At 46.6% G+C, this 18,208-nt stretch overlaps 2 protein-coding genes and 1 non-coding gene across 4 annotated transcripts in view; 1 reads left to right on the top strand and 2 right to left on the bottom strand.

Moving 5' to 3' along the window:
* The window catches only part of CEMIP (cell migration inducing hyaluronidase 1), a 165,339-nt gene that overhangs the window by 92,916 nt on the left and 54,215 nt on the right, over positions 1-18,208 (bottom strand). The window lies entirely within an intron of this gene.
* Positions 1-18,208, bottom strand: part of LOC128335069 (cell surface hyaluronidase-like) — a 76,553-nt gene that overhangs the window by 16,003 nt on the left and 42,342 nt on the right. The window contains exon 18 of the mRNA XM_053272861.1: positions 4,547-4,729. Coding sequence (XP_053128836.1) covers positions 4,547-4,729 — 183 coding nt within the window. The remainder of the gene's footprint in view (positions 1-4,546; positions 4,730-18,208) is intronic.
* Positions 8,208-8,279, top strand: TRNAA-AGC (transfer RNA alanine (anticodon AGC)). The gene has a single exon. It is a non-coding gene; the product is annotated as a tRNA-Ala (tRNA).

The raw sequence follows: 18,208 nt of genomic DNA, 5'->3' as shown, positions 1-18,208 counted from the left end.
CAATTTGAATGCTCCACCCCCATAAGGCTCCCTGCATGTAGTAAACCAGTGCACCAGGGAGACAGCTCTGCTAAACCTGGTGTGCTGGATGACTATATGCAAGGAGTGGGTTTTTGTTTTGTTTTTTATGTGGAGGAACATTCCAAAAGATGACTCCCCCCACCTGTACTCAGTAGCGGTATACTCCAGGATCCTGCCATCATATTCGTGACAGCTGAAGTCATTTGTGGTTAGTAAATAAAAATAAAAATAAAAATATTCATGTTATGTAAAGCTTCCCAGTAAGTTTTAGCGGACACAGGCCTGGACTGGGAAGACCTGAGTTAAAATCCCTGCCCAGCTATGAAGCTTACTGCAAGACTCTGGGCAAGTGACTACCTTGCTGGCTTGTTTGGCTGATAACAGCGGTCGCCATGAACAACTGCCATGAACTTCACCGGCCACGAAGTTCTCTGCCCCACCCTGCAGGTGAAGCAGAGGCTAGAAGACTGGCGCTTAACCAAGGCCACCTGGGGAGTTCATGGCAGAGAGCAAAATTAGAACCTGGGAATTTCTAATCTGTCGTTCTGCCTCGATGCCCCTAAGGCTCCTTCTCACAACTAAAAGCTGGGTGGGAGGAGCGTCCAGCCAGGACCCCAGATCCATGCATGCTCCCAAGAACCAGTCACGTAGGGTTGCCAACATTGCATTGGCTGCAAACGGGACAGGGACTCCGAGGGGGCAGGGCCATGGCCACCTAGGGGCAGGGCTTGTCTCCCCCGACCCCAACAGACTTTCAAAGCTGCCGCCAAACTGCAGCGGAGCAGGACAGAGGTGAGAGCTCTCCCAATGGGAGAGCAATGGGAAAGGAATGGTGCTCTGGGGTCGGAAGCTGGCTTGGGCAGGCGTACTGGCCACAGGCATGCTGCCGCTTACAGAAAGGCACTCAACAAGCACTCACCACTGCGGCTGCCACTGACTCACTGACTGTAGGAGGACTAGGGAGGGACAGAGTCGGAGAGAGGGCAGGCAAAAGACTCCCTTCTTCGGCCCCGCCTTCCTCCAAATGAGGCCGAGGGGCCGATTTCAGGCTTCTGCGCCTGAAGGTAGAAGAAGGATGAAAGTGATTGCGTACAACCACGATCTGGGTAGGATGATACAGGACGTGCTTTTCCGCCACTCTAGAGAAAATGCTGGGCAAATTATTTCAGTGGGTCATGCCATCCCAATCCAGACCATGACTAGGACACAACCACTTTCCTGTCCTCCTACCTCGGTTTTTTCCAATACACAACTGGTCTGGGGGGGCACACATGAGTTGGGGATCGTGGCTGGATGCTGCTCCTACCCAGTTTCCGGTCGTGAGAATGGGCCCACTGTGTTACATCAGGAAAAAGAGGCTCCTTTCTCATCATGAAACACATGCTACAAAGATCATCCCTGCTCTGTTGGGCCAAAAAACGGAACAGGCATTTGCTCGACAGTATAGTCTCTGACCCTTGGAATTCCATTCAGGTCAGAGCCAGAAATCCATTACATCCATGTGCTGAACAGCTACGACGTGACATCCATGGTAAACAGAAGACTGGTAAGCAATCTATTTACATAATATGGGGTAACATTATGTACGATTCTCCAAAGAAGAACGAATCAAAAACAAAAGTATTTCCCAATTCCCATTGCAAGGTACCAGATCATCCATTGCATTCTGTAATATACGTTCCAAGGTCCTACGAGCCACATAGGATGTCTAAAAATAGAACTGGATTCTATTCTCAGCCCTGAAACTGACATTTATAGATCGAATACAGCTTTGATAGTCAGGGTTAGGCAATGCAGAAAACGTGTTTTGGTACACAGTGTACATACCCCCCTCCCCCCCCAAAACCCCCACATATTCTAGCTGAGGATTTTGCTGTCTCCTTCTCTGCAATTTGCTTTCTTTCTTTTAAAAAAAGAAATAATGAGAAGCATGTGGTTTTTTATGATGGGTAAACATGTGTAATTGTTACTGTTATTAGTTACGGGTGTTTTTAAAAATTATCTGTACTGCAGAAGGACCAAAGTTCATAACTGAGCTTGGGGACATAACAACAATATCTGTGGCACATGTGTACATATTAGGAAAGTATTTGCCAACCCAAAGATGTTGTAGACTTGCTTGCCCTGAAATGTTCAACATCATCATTTCCACTTGCATCAAGCTAATATCAATCTATAAACGTTAAGTCACACTTCAGGGTGACCAAGAGAGGCCACAAAAGTGTTGCCAGAAAGTACCCAAAACAAACAGGAAAAAACCTAGATTTGTAATGGTTTTGATCACCAAGGGCAGGGAGAAGGTTTAGCCTCCAAACCCCATAGCTGCATTGCTTTACATTAAAAAAACTACATCGCTTTTATTAAAGGAAATAGTAAATGGACCACTCTGGGGGAAGAATTCAGTGGAAGAGCATCTGCTTTGCATGAAGCTTTTCAGTGGGAATAATAAATGGACCACTTTAGAGAAAGAATTCATGCAGTAATTTAGAAGAAGAGCATCTGCTTTGCATGCAGAAGATCCCAGGTTCAATCTCTGACAATGGGTGAAGATTCAGAACTGCACATTGGTATGGAAGTGTAATTCATTTCACACACCTAACCTGCATTACCACAGCACACATCTGTGCATGTCCCTTGCCTGTGCACACATATTTCTTTGCCGAAGCCACATTCTATGACATTTAGAAGTCTGCAGAGTGGGAGGAAATCCTCAGTACTGGGGATTTGACAGCACAATTGCAGAAGAGGATTATATTCATTGGTAAAGACACTGTAGAGAGCAGCAGTGGAGTCTGCGGAAAGAGTCTTTGGCAGGGGGAGGAGGAATGGGGTCATTTGATCAGGGTCTGGGTTCTAGAGGCGCCTGGACTACTTGCTTGATTTTTCTCATGGTTTTTCATTAATTTTTACATCATCTAACACAATACAGCTCTTGCACGACTTGAATTGTTGAACTTCACTAATGTTCTGTTAGAACTGCACTTTGTTGTTGTTGGAACTGCATGTTTTGGGTATTTTTTAAAAATGCCCTGCTGGCATCTCCACCCATGGCTCAGAAATAGGCATCTGAAGCCCTAGAGAGCTGCTGCCAGTCAGAGTTGATAATACTGAGTGACACAGACCAAGAATCTGATTCTGTATAAGGCAATTGCCTATGTTAAGAGGTAGCTTGAAGCAGCATGCATCTGTTTTGCATTCAGAAAGTCTGAGATTTAATCCCTGGTATCTGCTGGGAACGACTCCTGCCTGAAACCTTGGACAGCCACTGCCGGTCAGTGTAGACAATCCCAAGGAAGATGGACCAATGGTCTGACTCGGTATAAGACAGCTGCCTGTGTAACCTTCCCTCATAAACTCCATTCAGCATCGGAGAGCCTGCTCCAACTACTAGGATGTGCAGAACTGGTTCGCTCGTGAACCCAGCTGGTGGATTTGATAAAATCTGTTCGGGGACCAAATTCGATCCAAATTTGGGCCGAACCACCACAACCGGTCTGTGCACACCCCTACCAACAACCTCCCTGCCTACTGAAATTTAGCAAGTGGGTCAAGGCAGGGGGTCTTTTGGACTGTACCACTGAGCTGCAGCATCATCTCCGTCCATAGTGGTTTCATCACTAATATGGCTTCTGCTGACATGTTAGTTCTTGGAAAAGGCCTTCAGGACATGATTACCGTAATGGATCCTAGTATTATTTTGCAGTAATTTTGCATCGCATCTCTCTTTTGTTAGTTCCACTGAGCTCCCAAAATTAAATAAAATGTATATCAACATAGACAAAAGGGCAAAGGTGCTGTATATAAATGGACATTTAAATTATACAGGAGGACCTCGATATCTGCGGATTCGTTATCCGTGGATTCACATATCCATGGTCGGGTAAAAAACACCTGACCTCAGCATACATGGGGGGAAAGGGGGGGGACACACTCCTTGCATATCCACAGGTTGTGGGTGGCTGTGGTCATTTCTGACCACCATTATGGAGCCTCAAAACGGCTCCACTTTCTTTAAACATAAAAAACCTGACAATTTTTGGCCTATTTGGAGGCATTTGAGGGCACAAAGACACTCAGGGGGAGCAGCTATGATGGCAGGCAGTTTCTCCCCACATCTCCCCCCCTGAAATCCAATGTTTTCTAAACTTTTCCCCAACCAGGAACCTAACCCCCAATCTCCCATTGCCCTAATGTGTCAACATGCATGGTTTCTGTATCTGCGGTTTTACTGTGAAACAGAACCCCCATGAATATCAAGGTCCTCCTGTATTTGAACTTGCCCCAAAGACATCCAACACACCAAAGAAAAGGCTATTAAAACCAAAGTGAAAAACAGAAAGTGGTGTTGGTAGAGGGTGGTCAAAACAGATATTATTATTATTATTGACTGAAAAGTTTGATGGTGGGGGGAAATTGCATACCATATCAGATTTAATGCATGGTACTCTTCACTTTCTTCACTTGGCAAAGCAAGATGGCTCCAATATGGGCAAAGGGAAGGGGCCAGAGGGATAGTATCACTCACCCCGATGCACTGTCAAAATAAAAGAGGCGTTCGTCAGGCCTGTTCCACACGGTGTGCTGGGAAGAGACTGCCGTGTAGCGTTCCACATGGTGAGCTCTCCCCGTTTGCCGCTGGTAGATGTCCCCCACCACAGAGAAAACTGTTCCCCTTGGGTAGCAGAGGGCCACATGTAGCCAGTCTCCCCTGTTGGTGAAAAAAAGGACATTCGGTGTAGAAAAAGGACAGCAGCTATCATCGAGAGCAGCATACCACTCGTGGACGAACACTAAACGTCAGCAATAAAAACTGTTGCATTCGCTAGAGGCGACTAGCAGCTGGTCTTGGGGTAGCAAGCATGCATCTGCTTTGCATGCAGAAGGTCCCCTGGTTTACTTCCTGGCAGCGTCTCCAGGTAGGGCTGAGAAAGATGCCTCTCTGAAACTTTGGAGAGCTGCTGCCAGTCAGTGTAGACAATACTGAGCCTGATGGACCAAGGGTCTGCTTCGGTCTAAGGCAACTTTGTATGTGGGAAAGGTTGCCTGAAGGTAGAAGGCTGTGTTGTTGTTGTTTTTAAAGAAACACAATCTTTTATGGCAAACATCAGCTTGTGTTAATTCTCCACCCCAAAAGGGAAATATTTCAAATCGTTTCAGGAAAATCCATGCTCCATTATCCAGCGAGTTACTTTATTATTACTCCATCCCCAGCTCAGCATCCCCCCAGTGGCTGTTGCCTATTTTATGTTTCTTTTTTAGATTGCAAGCTCTTTGGGGTCAGGGGTCCATCTTTCTTTATTGATTATCTATGTAAACCGCTTTGGGAACTTTTATTGAAAAGCAGTATATAAATATTTGTCATATCCGTGTCAGATTGAGATGTATAACCTGTCCAGCCATGCGCACCTTTCTTTTGGGCACAATTCTCACTCCTAATGTGCTTCTTATCTCAAATGCTGCTTCCTTCACTGGGGCCGTTGCTCAGTGGAAGAGCATCTGCTTTGCATGCAGAAGGTCCCAGGTTCAATTTCTGGCAACATCTTCATTTAGGGCTAAGAATCGTCGTAAACTGCTTTGGGAACTTTTGTTGAAAAGCAGTATATAAATGTTCATCATCGTAATGTAGACAAAACTGAGCTAGACGGACCAAAGGTCTGATTCGGTATAAGGCAGCTTCCTATGCCTGTCAGGAGCTTGCATTCCAGACTAGTTTTTTAAATGCAACTGTGGCACATCTCATTTATTTTAATGGGAACTTTGGCACAAGGGCGTTATAGCACAAGAGCACGCTTGCACAATCTTAGAGCAGCCAAGCTATCCTCTTGTGCCAGCACAACGGTGCTCATTCCGCACAGGGTTCCTTGCGCTGGATGTCGACCAAGGTCTCCAGCTGATGAATCTATCTTTGAGAGGAGAAATGTCAACACGCCTTAGAACTGCCACCTCTTTCCCTCACGCGTTACAGTAGATTCCCATCTGTTGCTGCTTATTAATGGACTGGCACAACATCCGCCAAAGGCCAAAGCTCCTTGTCTTTGGGCTTTGGGGTCAGGTCTTTGCTTGCCCCAAGACTGCTGCAGAAGAACTCCAGTGATTGCTGATTACTGCTTAGAAGAGCCAAAGAGTGAGTTTGTTGTGCACCACCATGCCAGGATAGTGATGAAAAGCCAGCATCTGAGGCTATTCTCACACGCAGGCAGAACTGAGCTAAGGAAGCCCAGTCCAGTTTCACGTGTGTGAAAACCGCTGGGTGCCGCTTGGCTCCCTCTGGAAGCCCAGCAGCAAACCCACCTCTGCAGCCTGCCTTCAAGATGAGGTTAAGGGAACAAGCACCCCCCTAACCCCTGCTAACTGGGCAAAGAGGCACCTTTTAACGTGGTGATTCTCTTTATTGAGCAGGGGGAGAGCAACTGGCCCTCTCCGTCCCCAGCACAGCACTCCTCCAGTGGCTGTTGCTGGAATCTATTTTATGTTTCCTTTTAGACTATGAGCCCTTTGGGGACAGGGAAACCACCTTATTGAGGTTTTATTTATAATGGCTACCCCCCTGCTAACTAGGCAAAGAGGCACCTTTTAACATGGTGATTCTCTTTATTTAGCAGGGGGAGAGCAACTGGCCCTATCCGTCCCCAGCACAGTTCCTCCAGTGACTGTTGCTGGTATCTATCTGATGTTTCTGTTTAGATTGTGAGCCCTTTGGGGACAGGGATCCATCTTATTCATTGGTTATTTCTCTGTATAAACCGCCCTGAGCCATTTTTTTGAAGGGCGGTATAGAAATCGAATAAATAATAATAAACAAATAAATAAACCTCATTTCCCCGATCATCTGCCAGGGCTCCCAGCCAGCGTCAGAAGGATCCCCATAATGCACTGTGCACTGCATGGTATGTTATAGGAGCTCCGGGAGCTTCCCGGTCCCCCAAACCTCCCCGCTGCCAGCAGAAGCCAGCAATCGCCTGGGCAGGCAATCTCCCCGCCCAGCAAGATCATCTGCAGGGAGGTAAGCATTTTAAGGTTTTCCTCCCCGCTCTCTGCAATCGTGAGAAAGGGCTCACTTCCTCCGGCTACCACCTGCACGAAGAGTTGTCGCTTGGGGAGAGCAGCTGGACGCAACCCCATGTGTCCTCTTCAGATGTTGCTGGACCCGGAACTCAGAACCAGTAAAGGCAGCAAGGGAAGAGTACCATATAAATAAGTCCTTGGCCTCATAGGAAGATAAGATGCTATCCTGCCCTTCTGTTGAACCTTGGCTGTGTTTAACACCCACACCCACCAGTTTGGATTTACTCTACAAGGTGGGGGTGTCTGACCAGGGTTCAAAAGCATCAAGACCAATTCATCAATGTAGACTTAAAAAAAAAAAAAAAACATTCTTTGTTCTACTCAGCTTAATGGGCACACCCCTTATTGTTCCCAACCAGCATTTTTACCCTCGCTTATAAAGGGAAACGAGAAAAACCACCGTCTAGCCCTTACCCTGGCACTGACATTTGGGAGGGAAACAGAGAGCAGACACACTCTGGTCTACAGGATCCCCACTGGGACGGACTTCTAAACAACAACACACAAAAGATACTGGATAGGAGACAACAATGCCATGGGCGATTATCTTTGGTAGACAAACGAATTAGCCTGTGAAATGGCAGGCGACATACAACAATCAAGTGTTCCAAGGCCCCAAATGACTAGGCCAAGAGAAAAAGGAACTTCAGAACAACATAATCAGAAAAGCCCTCGCTGGCTACTGGGTTATGCAGTGGTCAGCGCGGGGTATCCGTGAAACACCAGTGGGGACAAAAAAGAAACGACTCCTTCCTGTGTATCCTGATATAAATACACACAGCTATTCAGGCTAGTAGTCACTGACAGCCCTACGCTCCATGGATTTGTTTAATCCCTTTCTAAAAGCGTCTAGAAACAGTTGTAAACTTTCAAACCTCTCCTGAAAGTTGAAAGTTGCCTATATTAAAGCTGCCACTTTTTTCCTGCCAAGGCTGTTTTGCTTTCAACAGCTGTATGCGCTGCCAGAATCCAGCTGTGTGCAGATGTTCCCAGATAATAAGGGGGAAAGACACTCCCGCTGAATCTTCCTCTGCCTACAGCCTGCTGTAGGAATTGGTAATGGGAAGTGCTGAACGTCTCTTCATTCAGCTGCTCTTTTATACCCCACTATACAGGGAGATGGGGCTGTAGGTCAGTGGAAGAGCATCTGCTTAGCATGCAGAAGGTCCCAGGTTCAATCCCTGGCAGCATCTCCAGGTAGGGTTGAGAAGAAGAAGAAGAAAAATCCTGCCTGAAGCCCTGGAGAGATGCTACCAGTCAGAGTAGGCAATACTGAGCTAGATGGACTTATGCTCCGACTCAGTAGAGGGCAGCTTCCTGTGTTCCACTCGTCTTCCTTGTACAGATTCTATTTTTATTTGGCGTTTGGCGTTTCCTCGAGATGTCACCATTAAATGTCAAAGCATTACAAGTTACAAGCTTTAAATGCTGTAATGCTGCAAAGATACTGCCAAACTCCCCTGGCCTAGACAATGTTACAGTAGCTCCATCTTTAGGGAACGAAGTGTTCCTAGTTAACAAAAGAAACCAAAAGAAAAAAGCCCTGTGATTTTTTATGTATTTATTTATTTACTTATTTACTTATTGCAAAACTGAAGAATGCCATGAAATCGTGTCATCCTAAATAGGTCACAAAAGCAGGCTTTTGTGGGCATTTTTTTCAGGGCCGGAATCTGCAAGTGAGGTTTCTCAAAAATCTAGAGAGCACAGTTAGGCTAAGAAGGGAAGGTCTGTGAATCTGACTTTGGCTCCCAAAGTCTAGAACAGCATGTCCTTCTTCTTTCTCCCTTGTAAAATATGATGGGTTTGTTGATCTACCAAGCAGCATGATGGGAAACCCAGCAACTGGACAGATCATGAAGGACTGGCTTGCAGTTTCCTCTCTTACTAACACTGTCCAACTTCTGCTTCTGGGCTCATCACATTTCCAAATACATAGGAGTTTGCTCTTGTTTCAGAATCTGGGCAGTCAAGAGCTTGGAGCTCGGCTGTATGATGAGGCTCTACAGAGCTTGTGAGGGAAAATGCAGAGCTCTGTTACTATGGATTTTGGTAGAGTCTTTGGCAGATACTTCGCCAGAGTGAAGACTGCTTATGTAGCAAGGCTGTCTCCTTTTTATTCCTGTCCTGTTCCTGTTCCTATACCTTGCAGAGAAACCCAACTGACGCAAGCTTAAATGGAAAAAGCCTCGCCTGGGGGCAGGGGCGTAGATAGGGCAGAGGGGGACCAGTTCACCCCTCTCCCCAGTGGCCCCTTGATGTGAAGAAGATAATGAAGAAAATAGAGAGGGGTTGAGCTGGGGGGGCCCTCAGGAGCTGGGGCCCCCGGGTTCTTTGAATCCATCTGCTCAATTATAGCTACAGCCCTGCCTGGGATTTTTTCACGCCTGGCTTTTAGTTCGTATCTCCTCTGGAATGGGAGGAGATCACATGTCGGCCAAATGTACCCCAAAGGCCGTGCGAGCTATCAGGGAGCACTTCACACACAATTTGGGTTTTTCATCATGTGATAGAATGAAGCAAGATTTCTATCTGGAGTTTGAAAAATCGACTTTTTGCATCGATTTTAGGGGGCAACTTTGAACTCACAGTAAAGCCTCACAGAAACCCTGCTGTCTGGGAAAGTTCCTGCTAAACTTCACCTGCAAAAATTGTCTGTTAGTACATGAGCCAGCTGGGGTGGTCAGTGGTGTCCCCTCGAACAAGGATTCCCAGATGTTGTTGACTACAACTCCTAGAATCCCCAGCTGCAGTGGCTTTTGCTTGAGGATTCTGGGAGCTGTGGTCAGTCACATCTGGGGGGACAGATGCTCATTGTGATCTTGACCAGGTCTACACCCCTAGAGATGGAAAAGAGGTGATAGCATTGCTAGACTGCCAGCTTTCAATTGTGCTCATGCTTTCATTGTCCTGACCATTGGGTCTGTGCTTGCCTCCTTTGCACTGGTGTTTTAAAAAGCCTTTAAAAGGTTTTACAACACAAACATTCTATAAGATTTCATCAGTGTTGTGAGAGGAATGGAAATGAAATCTGGCAGGAATGTCCTCCAAAGATTACTCCATGGAGAGAGTACAATTTGTTCATTGTTACCCTGACCCTGACCCTTTGCTCTTTGCAATTTTACCCAAATCATTTGATGGTAGGGATAAATAAGAGGTGATAACACAGAGAAAGCTCTAAGTGCAACAATGCTATCGCCTATTTTCCATCTCTAAGGGGGTAGAGGTTAGAGATTTGGCCCAGTTCTAGGGCTCAACCTCAAGCTGAACTGGGCCCAGTTCGGTTCGATGTCGAGATGAAACCCCTGGGCCAGTTCACGCCTGGTTTAGGGTGCTAGGGATATTAATTTGGGGTAGGAGGTGGACTTACCCCACTGAGGGCTTCCATGGCCTCGGCAGGTGCTGTGGCCGCAGGGGGGGTCCTCCGGTGGTTCCCCCTCCCCCCCACCAGCCCCCCCCACTCTGTTTTGAACTTCTCTGAGTGTAGGGGCCTCTCTGAGCATGTGTTGGCCATTTTGGAGGCTGCTGCGCATGTGCATGGGTCATTTGCATGCCCAGGGTCACGCCCCGTGACTGGTTTTTGAAGGGCTATGTCCACAACTGCTATTAAAGATGTAGCAGGTACATAAACAAAGGTAGCAAATCTTGTTAGAAGCAACCACATATATCTGGCAGAATCTCTGAGTCTACAAGTAGGATGCTGCTCTCAGATGAAAAGCAAACCTTCACATACAATGTTGCTAGGTTCTGTGTGGCAGCATGCAAGAGTCGTCTGAACCTGACTGCCAGCCCCATAGCCCATGGCTTAGGGCAGGCTTCCCCAACCCACGACCCTCCAGATGTTGCTGAACTACAATTCCCATCATCCCAGCCACAATAAGTTGTAGCTGTGGGTGATGGGAATTGTAGTTTGGCCACATCTGTTGGGCTGCAGGTTTGGGAAGCCTGGTTTAGGGTTTAACTACTGACCAATTTATTCTAACATGTTGTTTTAAAATACTTTTACTATATTAGTTGTTTTTAACTTATAGTTAGATATGTACTCATATTTAACTATATTTTATCTCCTTTTTACTAGTCAGCCCGTTAGAGTGGTATCTCCTTATCGACCAATTTTTAATATAGTTTGCACTAAATTGTTTGTATCATTTAGTTGTTTTATCAGATTTATTAGTCTTATCAGTTGTCTTCCCTTATTTTTTAGCTATCCAGCTTTTACCCTTTAGCATCTCTTATAGCTTATTTTAAGTATTTTATACTTCTTAGATATTTTTATATTCACTGATAGTTGTATGTATTTACCTATGCTGGTCTTTGACCATAATAAAGCTGATTGATTGATTGACAGAATCTCTATTTGGTTAAACTCAGGGTGCCTCCAATGAAATGAAATAAAGGTAAGTTTTTAAAAAACCAAGTTGTGGTGATAAAATATTTCTAGTTAACTGTTCTAGTAATGCAGTTCAGTTCCTACTGCAAGAAGGGGCTATTTTATAGCTTTTTATTCCCAAAAAGGTATTTGCCTCTCCACTTTCCAGTCCAACTCTGGCCTTTGAAGACGCAGGACTCAACAGCAACTGTTGCAAAGTTACCATGTAGTGTGAAGTACTAATCATCTCCAAAAGCTTTGATGGAATTTTAGAAGTTTCTGGTGGCAAGACAATCAACTAAACAGCTTTTCTGCCTGCCTCACTGTCACTCAACAATCCACACAGTGTGCTTCAGATTTTTTTTTAATGAATTGATTTAGATCTGTTTACATCCTCTTGGAATGGCTGATGAAACACGCCTAAAGGCTGTTTTTGCAGCAAAAAAAAAAAAAATTAAAAAATTAAAAAATTGCACTGTTGACATTTGGAGTTCTGGTATCCCTAACTTAAGAGTGAACACACACACACCTGGGAGAAATGTGTTTGTGGCTTTCTTGAGCAACTGGCAAACTGACTGGTTTTATGGAGAAATGTTAAGAAGTGGGGACATAGGAAGCTACCAAGTCAGACCATTGGTCCATCAGTAGTGTCTATTGACTGGCAGTAGTTCTCCAAAGTTTCTGGGCAGGAATCTTCTGCAGCTCTACCTGGAGATGCCAAGGAGGGAGGCTGGGACCTTCTGCATGCAAAACAGATGCTCTTCCACTGAGTCATGGCCCCATCCCCTGCAGAGCTCACATGTAGTCACCCATCCAAATGCCTGGGCGGTGTGGTTGTCCAGCAGAGCATGATGATGCTTAATTTGCAAGAGGAAGGGGGGGCCTCCAAAAGCCTTTAGGTCCAGGCTCCAAAATTATCTCAGTGCACCTCTGGACACACACACAGAAGGCCGGGTGATCTCATAAGCCTACTGGAAAGTAGGCTAACAAGAGCAGCCTTCTTATTCTTTGGGGGCCATGTAAGTAGAACGCCCTTCACAATGTTTGGCTGCAACACTAATTGGAACCCTAATTGCAAGCTGCGCAACACCATTTCAGCTGCTAATGGCTCATGGGCTCACCAAGGGCTCTTTTCATCTGCCTCTTCATTCACGCCTCTCCCAAGAACACCAAACTCAGAGCAGCTCCCTCCCAAGCCAGGGGACGGGGCAGGAGGGGAGGGAACACATTCTATAAGTCGGGCATGTCTCTGACAGGCTTGCTCAAGCCTCGCCTTATTACTGTGGTCCCCACTCCTGGGTGCATCACCAGCAAAGAATTTAATCGTAAGTGCGATTAACAGCTTAGCAAGCCACAGAGAACAACACTTAAGAGGAGGGTGCCATCAACAGTGGCCAGTGAACAGAGGCTTGCAGGCAAAACTAGATGTTCGGGTCTGGGGATGTTCCTCCATCCACTGCAAGAGATGGTGTAGTGCAGAGGTTACCCAACCTCTAGACGTTGCTGGACTACAACTCCCATAATCCTTTTACCCCACCTAGAGATGGAAAATAGGCGATCACACACAGAAAGCTGTAACTGAAATGATGCTATCAACCCTTCTTCATCCCTCCCCCCCTCCCCAAAATTAGGGTGAAATTGCAGTAATTTGTGCACAGAACCAAGGTTTAGGGTCAGGATTAGGGTGACAATGAACAGATGGTTGCACTCTCTTCTAGGAATAAACTGTGGAGGACATTCCTGCTCATTTTCATTTCCATCCCTCCAACAACATCTGATAAAACGTGACAGTCGTTTTTGTGTTCTTGGAGCTTTTAAAAGCTTTTAAGACACCATCACACGTTTGGCCACTGCAGGGCCAACCATCAGGCCAATAAAAGCATGAAAACACACAGAAAGCTGGAAGTCTTGCAATGCTACCACTTACTTTCCGTCGCTAGGGGTCAAGAATGACAATGCACACTCACCTCCCAGATGGTACCAACCACCCCAGCTGCCTCACACACAAGAATTATTGTGTTGTTTTTTTAATGCTGTTAGCCTCTCTCAGGCTGCCATAAAGAGTGGGATATAAATCCAACCAACCAACAAATGTGCAAAGATCTGTCTTAAGAACATAAGAACAGCCCTGTCTGGTCAGGCTCCCGGCCCAACCAGTCCAGCAATCTGTTTCACACAGTGGTCCCCATGAGATGCCTCTGAGAAGCCACAGGCAAGAGCCACCTTTCAAAGTGGTGATTCTCTTATATTTCGCAGGGGGAGAGCAACTGGCCCTCTCCAGCCCCAGCACAGCATCCTTCCACGGGCTGTTGTTGGTATCTACCTTATGTTTTTGTTTAGATTGTGAGCCCTTTGGGGACAGGGGACCATTCTTATTTAGTTGTTTATCTTGCTCTGTAAACCACTTTGCAATTGTTTTTGTTGAGAAGCAATATATAAACATTAGTAGTAGCAGGAAGAGGAGGCAGAGGAGGTGAGGGCATGCCCTCTCTCCTGCTGTTGCTCCACTGCAACTTGGATTTAGAGGCATCTTGCCTCTGAGCCTGGAGGTGGCCTATAGCTGCCAGACTAGTAGCCATTGATAGACCTGTTGCTCCGTGAATTTGTCTAAGCCCAGGGGTGTAGCTATAATTGAGCAGATGGGTTCAAAGAACCCAGGCCCCCAGCTCCTGAGGGGCCCCCCAGTTCCACCCCTCCCTATTTTCTTAATTATCTCCCTCACTCCACGGAGAGGGGTGGACACGGGCCCCCTCTTCCCTAGCTACACCCGTCTAAGCCCCTTTTAAATCCATCCAAACTAGTGGCCATCACCACATCCTGTGGCAGAGAATTCAATAGATTAACTACATGCTGTATAAGAATGTAAGAGTGTTAATACATAAGTATAAGAACATATGGTCTTACTGACCATACATATGGCTTCCTGAAGTTTCGGTGGCCAAAGGTCATCATGGCTGGGGATGATGGGAGTTGTAGTCCAACCACCTCTGAAGACCCAAGTTTGAGAACCCCTTGCCTAAATGTTCTGCCTCGCAAAGCCAATGAATCCAGGACCAGCATGTTAATATCTGCATTCCTTCCAGTCTTATGTCAAGCATTCCAGCCTTTCATACGGCCCATGGTCTTGGGCTGAACAGTCCATTTCTGTCTTCTTTTGGCCTTTTGTTCTGCTCTATTAATTCTAATCTTAATTGACTTGCAACGAACCAGCAGAGATAAGCTCCTTGCATGGGGCTCTGGTTAATGTTGCTATTGTTGGTTCAAGATAGAGAAACTGTCTGCGAACTTATCGGGCTTACCTTAGCTGCCAATCCCACGGCAGACAAAAGTATGAAGGTTTAGATAGGAATCAAGAGAGGCAGACACCGGGAGAAGCCCTCATGGCTCCCGCCTTCTGTTCAGAATGAGAGGCAGTGGGGCCGACTTTTCCAGGGAGAGGTCGCTTCTTGTTTGGATCTCAGTTTGCACGCAGAACCCAGCCTCCATGCTGGGTGAGGCGCAAAATCCATTTACAGCTCTGCCCATCTCTCAAGCATGGAGGATCTGGCTTAAGGGTTCCATCTCCACACACTGCCATGGTGCCCTAGGAACATCAGACGCTGCCTGCTTGAGAAAGTGCTTTGGTCCATCCAGCTCAGTATTGCCTACACTGACTGGCAGCGGCTTCTCCAAGATTTCTAGGGAGGGTCTTTCCCAGCCCTACCTGGAGACGCCTGGGACTGAAACTGGGACCTTCTACATGCAAAGCAGGTGCTCAGTCACTGAGCTAGGAGCCACCCCATAACGAACTGGATATATGGAGCTGCCATCTTGCGCTCGGCCCACGCTCATTACTTTTCCTGAATGCTGAAGCCTAATTAACACGACCTCCGAGACCACAAAGTACAATGCCACCGCTTGATCGGGGCTCTTGACATGAACGCCGAGCGCATTTCAGCCGTCAACGGAGGGCACACCAAAGCAACCGTTTTGCCACACTCAAACCCTGCTGGCTTTCCAAGCGAGCAGACAAAAGGCCTCGCCGTGCACGTCTGAGCTTGCTGAGCCCAGCGCTCACCTCGGTCTGCGTCTTGCCGGTGTTTTTGCCCAGCTGCACCTTGCCTCCCCCGCACTCTTCCCTTTCAACAGGCTGCTCTCAACAAGCTTAATGTCTACTGTGAGCCCTGCAAAACAAGCATTCAGCTGAGGCCAAGGACAACCTGTTTTAGCAGGCAGTTTCAGGCCCTACGTGAAGCTGGCATGCAAGAGGAGCAAAAGAGAATGCAGGCTGGGCTTTCAGAGGATGGAGATACGGGGCGTGCTGGCCGGCAAAGAGAAGGGGCCCATTGTACAAAATTCTCCTGTCTCTGGACTTGGAGAGCCTTCCGCTCAGGCTGGCCAAGAAAAGGCTCCAGAGGATTTCAATCAGTTATCCAGGAGGCCAACTTTATTCCATGCAATTAAGAAGTCCCATCTGTTCTTCTGCCAACGGTCCTCTCTGTCCCCCTTTTCCAGTGGAAAAGCGTCAAGGAATTTTGAGTTGCACAAAGGGTTACAGAGATACTGTATGTCAGTCTTTCATCAGCCTCATTGTTTTTTGGTCAGGTGAGCAAGACAAATCTATTTTCATCTGAATGGTCCCGAGTGACATGGCTTGGAAGAAGTTCCACCATTTTAATGAATGACACATTTTTATAGGCTGGCTTGCTCTGTTTAAATTATCTTGTGTCTGCCCGCTTAGGAAGCCACCTTGTAGGAAATCACACCACTGGTCCATCGAGCTCAGTGTCTACACTGACTGGCAGAGGCAAAGCAGGTGCTCTGCTGCCGAGCTATGAGCCACCCCATAATGAACTGGATATACAGATGGAGCTGCCATCTTGAGTCAGACACTTGGCCCATCTAGCTCAATATTGCCTGCACTGACTGGCAGCAACTCTCCAAGATTTCAGGCAGGAGTCTCTCCCAGCCCTACCTAGAGATGCTGCCAAAGAGTGAACCTGGGACCTTCTGCATGCAAGCAGATGTCTTCCACTGAACTACTGCCCCATCCCCTAAGGAGAATATCTTACAGCACTCACACATAGTCTCCCATCCAAATGCAAACCAAGACAAACCCTGCTTAGAAAAGGGGACAATTCATGCTCAGTGAACTCTCCTCCCACCACAAAGAAGCAAAAGAGGAAACTAAAGGTAAAGTGTGCCGTCGAGTCGGTCTCGACTCCTAGCGACCACAGAGCCCTGTGGTTGTCTTTGGCAGAATACAGGAAGGGTTTACCATTGCCTCCTCCAGTGCAGTATGAGATGATGCCTTTCAGCACCTTCCTATATCACTACTGCCCGATATCAGTGTTTCCCATAGTCTGGGAAACATACCAGCGGGGATTCGAACCGGCAACCTCTGGCTTGCTAAAGAAGGCAGGCATTAATGCACTAGACTCCCTGTCCACTGGAAAACATATTTCGCTCTTGAAGACTAGCAACTTTCTGTGAATCGTTGCAAAATGGAAGTACCCACATCATCCTGATGAGGACATCTTGGTATCAGCTATGAAAACTTACCCCCTAGTCCATCCCATCCTGTTCAGTCCCTTTTCCTACTTCTTTGATGGATTCTTAGCATTTGTAGCTATAGTGGAGGAGTTTTCAGTGTCTGCATTACAGATGACCCCAGGAACAGACTAAATCCCAGTGTCAAATTCTTCTTATCCCTTATGACCTTTTCTTAGCCAATGTTGAATATTTATTCCAGAAACACGAAGGCTGCCCCTCTGAAACCCCAGCATCCCTCGCTATCTCAGTCCACTGGGGTAAAAATTGCTTAATGATTCTATCAAGCTGTGCTTAGTAAGACCAGAAGGCTGCTATTAAACATGCCAATCACATTTCCTGGTTTTGCACAATGTGCATTTTGTACATTCTTCCCAGTCTCTAAAGTGATGGCGTATCGGGGTTAATTATCAGCCGTGTTTGTACAGTTCCCTCCGCCTTTCAATTAAATGAGGGGCCGAGGGCAGACACCGGCAATCCTTGCTTATCTAGTTCTGTTTGGCATCTGTGATTCATTATCTCTACTTGGTCCAAAGGTAACAGTAATGTGCCATTTAGAGCAAAATAATGGGTCACTCATTTTTTATGGGATGGCCATTTATCTTTGGGCAGATTCTTACAATTATATTTATATTGTATTCATAATTTATAATTACAAGAAGCTGCTTTGAGATCTGGAGAGCTGGTCTTGTCGTAGCAGGCATGAATTGTCGCCTTTCCTAAGCAGGGTTCACCCTGGTTTGCATTTGAATGGGAGACTATGTAAGCACTGTAAGATATTCCCCTTAGGGGTGGGGCTGCTCTGAGAAGAGCATCTGCATGCAGAAAGTTCCAAGTTCCCTCCTTGGCATTTCCAAGACAGGGCTGAGAGAGACTCCTGCCTGTGACCCCGGAGAAATCGCTGCCAGTCTGTGTGGACAATAGTGAGCTAGATGGACCAAGGGTTTGACTCCATATATGGCAGCTTCCTAAGTAGGGTCTTAGCAGTACAAGCATCAGACCATGGGTCCATTTTACACAACAGCACCTTTTTTTCAACCATTAGGAATGGGATTGAAAACAAAACGGCTAATATTATAATGCCCTTATACAAAACTATGGTGCGGCCACACCTGGAGTACTGCGTCCAATTCTGGTCACCACATCTCAAAAAGGACATTGTAGAACTGGAAAAGGTGCAGAAGAGGGCAACCAAGATGATCAGGGGCCTAGAGCACCTTTCTT

The sequence above is a fragment of the Hemicordylus capensis genome, chromosome 10, assembly GCF_027244095.1.
Source record: "Hemicordylus capensis ecotype Gifberg chromosome 10, rHemCap1.1.pri, whole genome shotgun sequence".
NCBI lineage: Eukaryota > Metazoa > Chordata > Lepidosauria > Squamata > Cordylidae > Hemicordylus > Hemicordylus capensis.
This window is presented reverse-complemented; position numbering and strand designations above follow the sequence as displayed.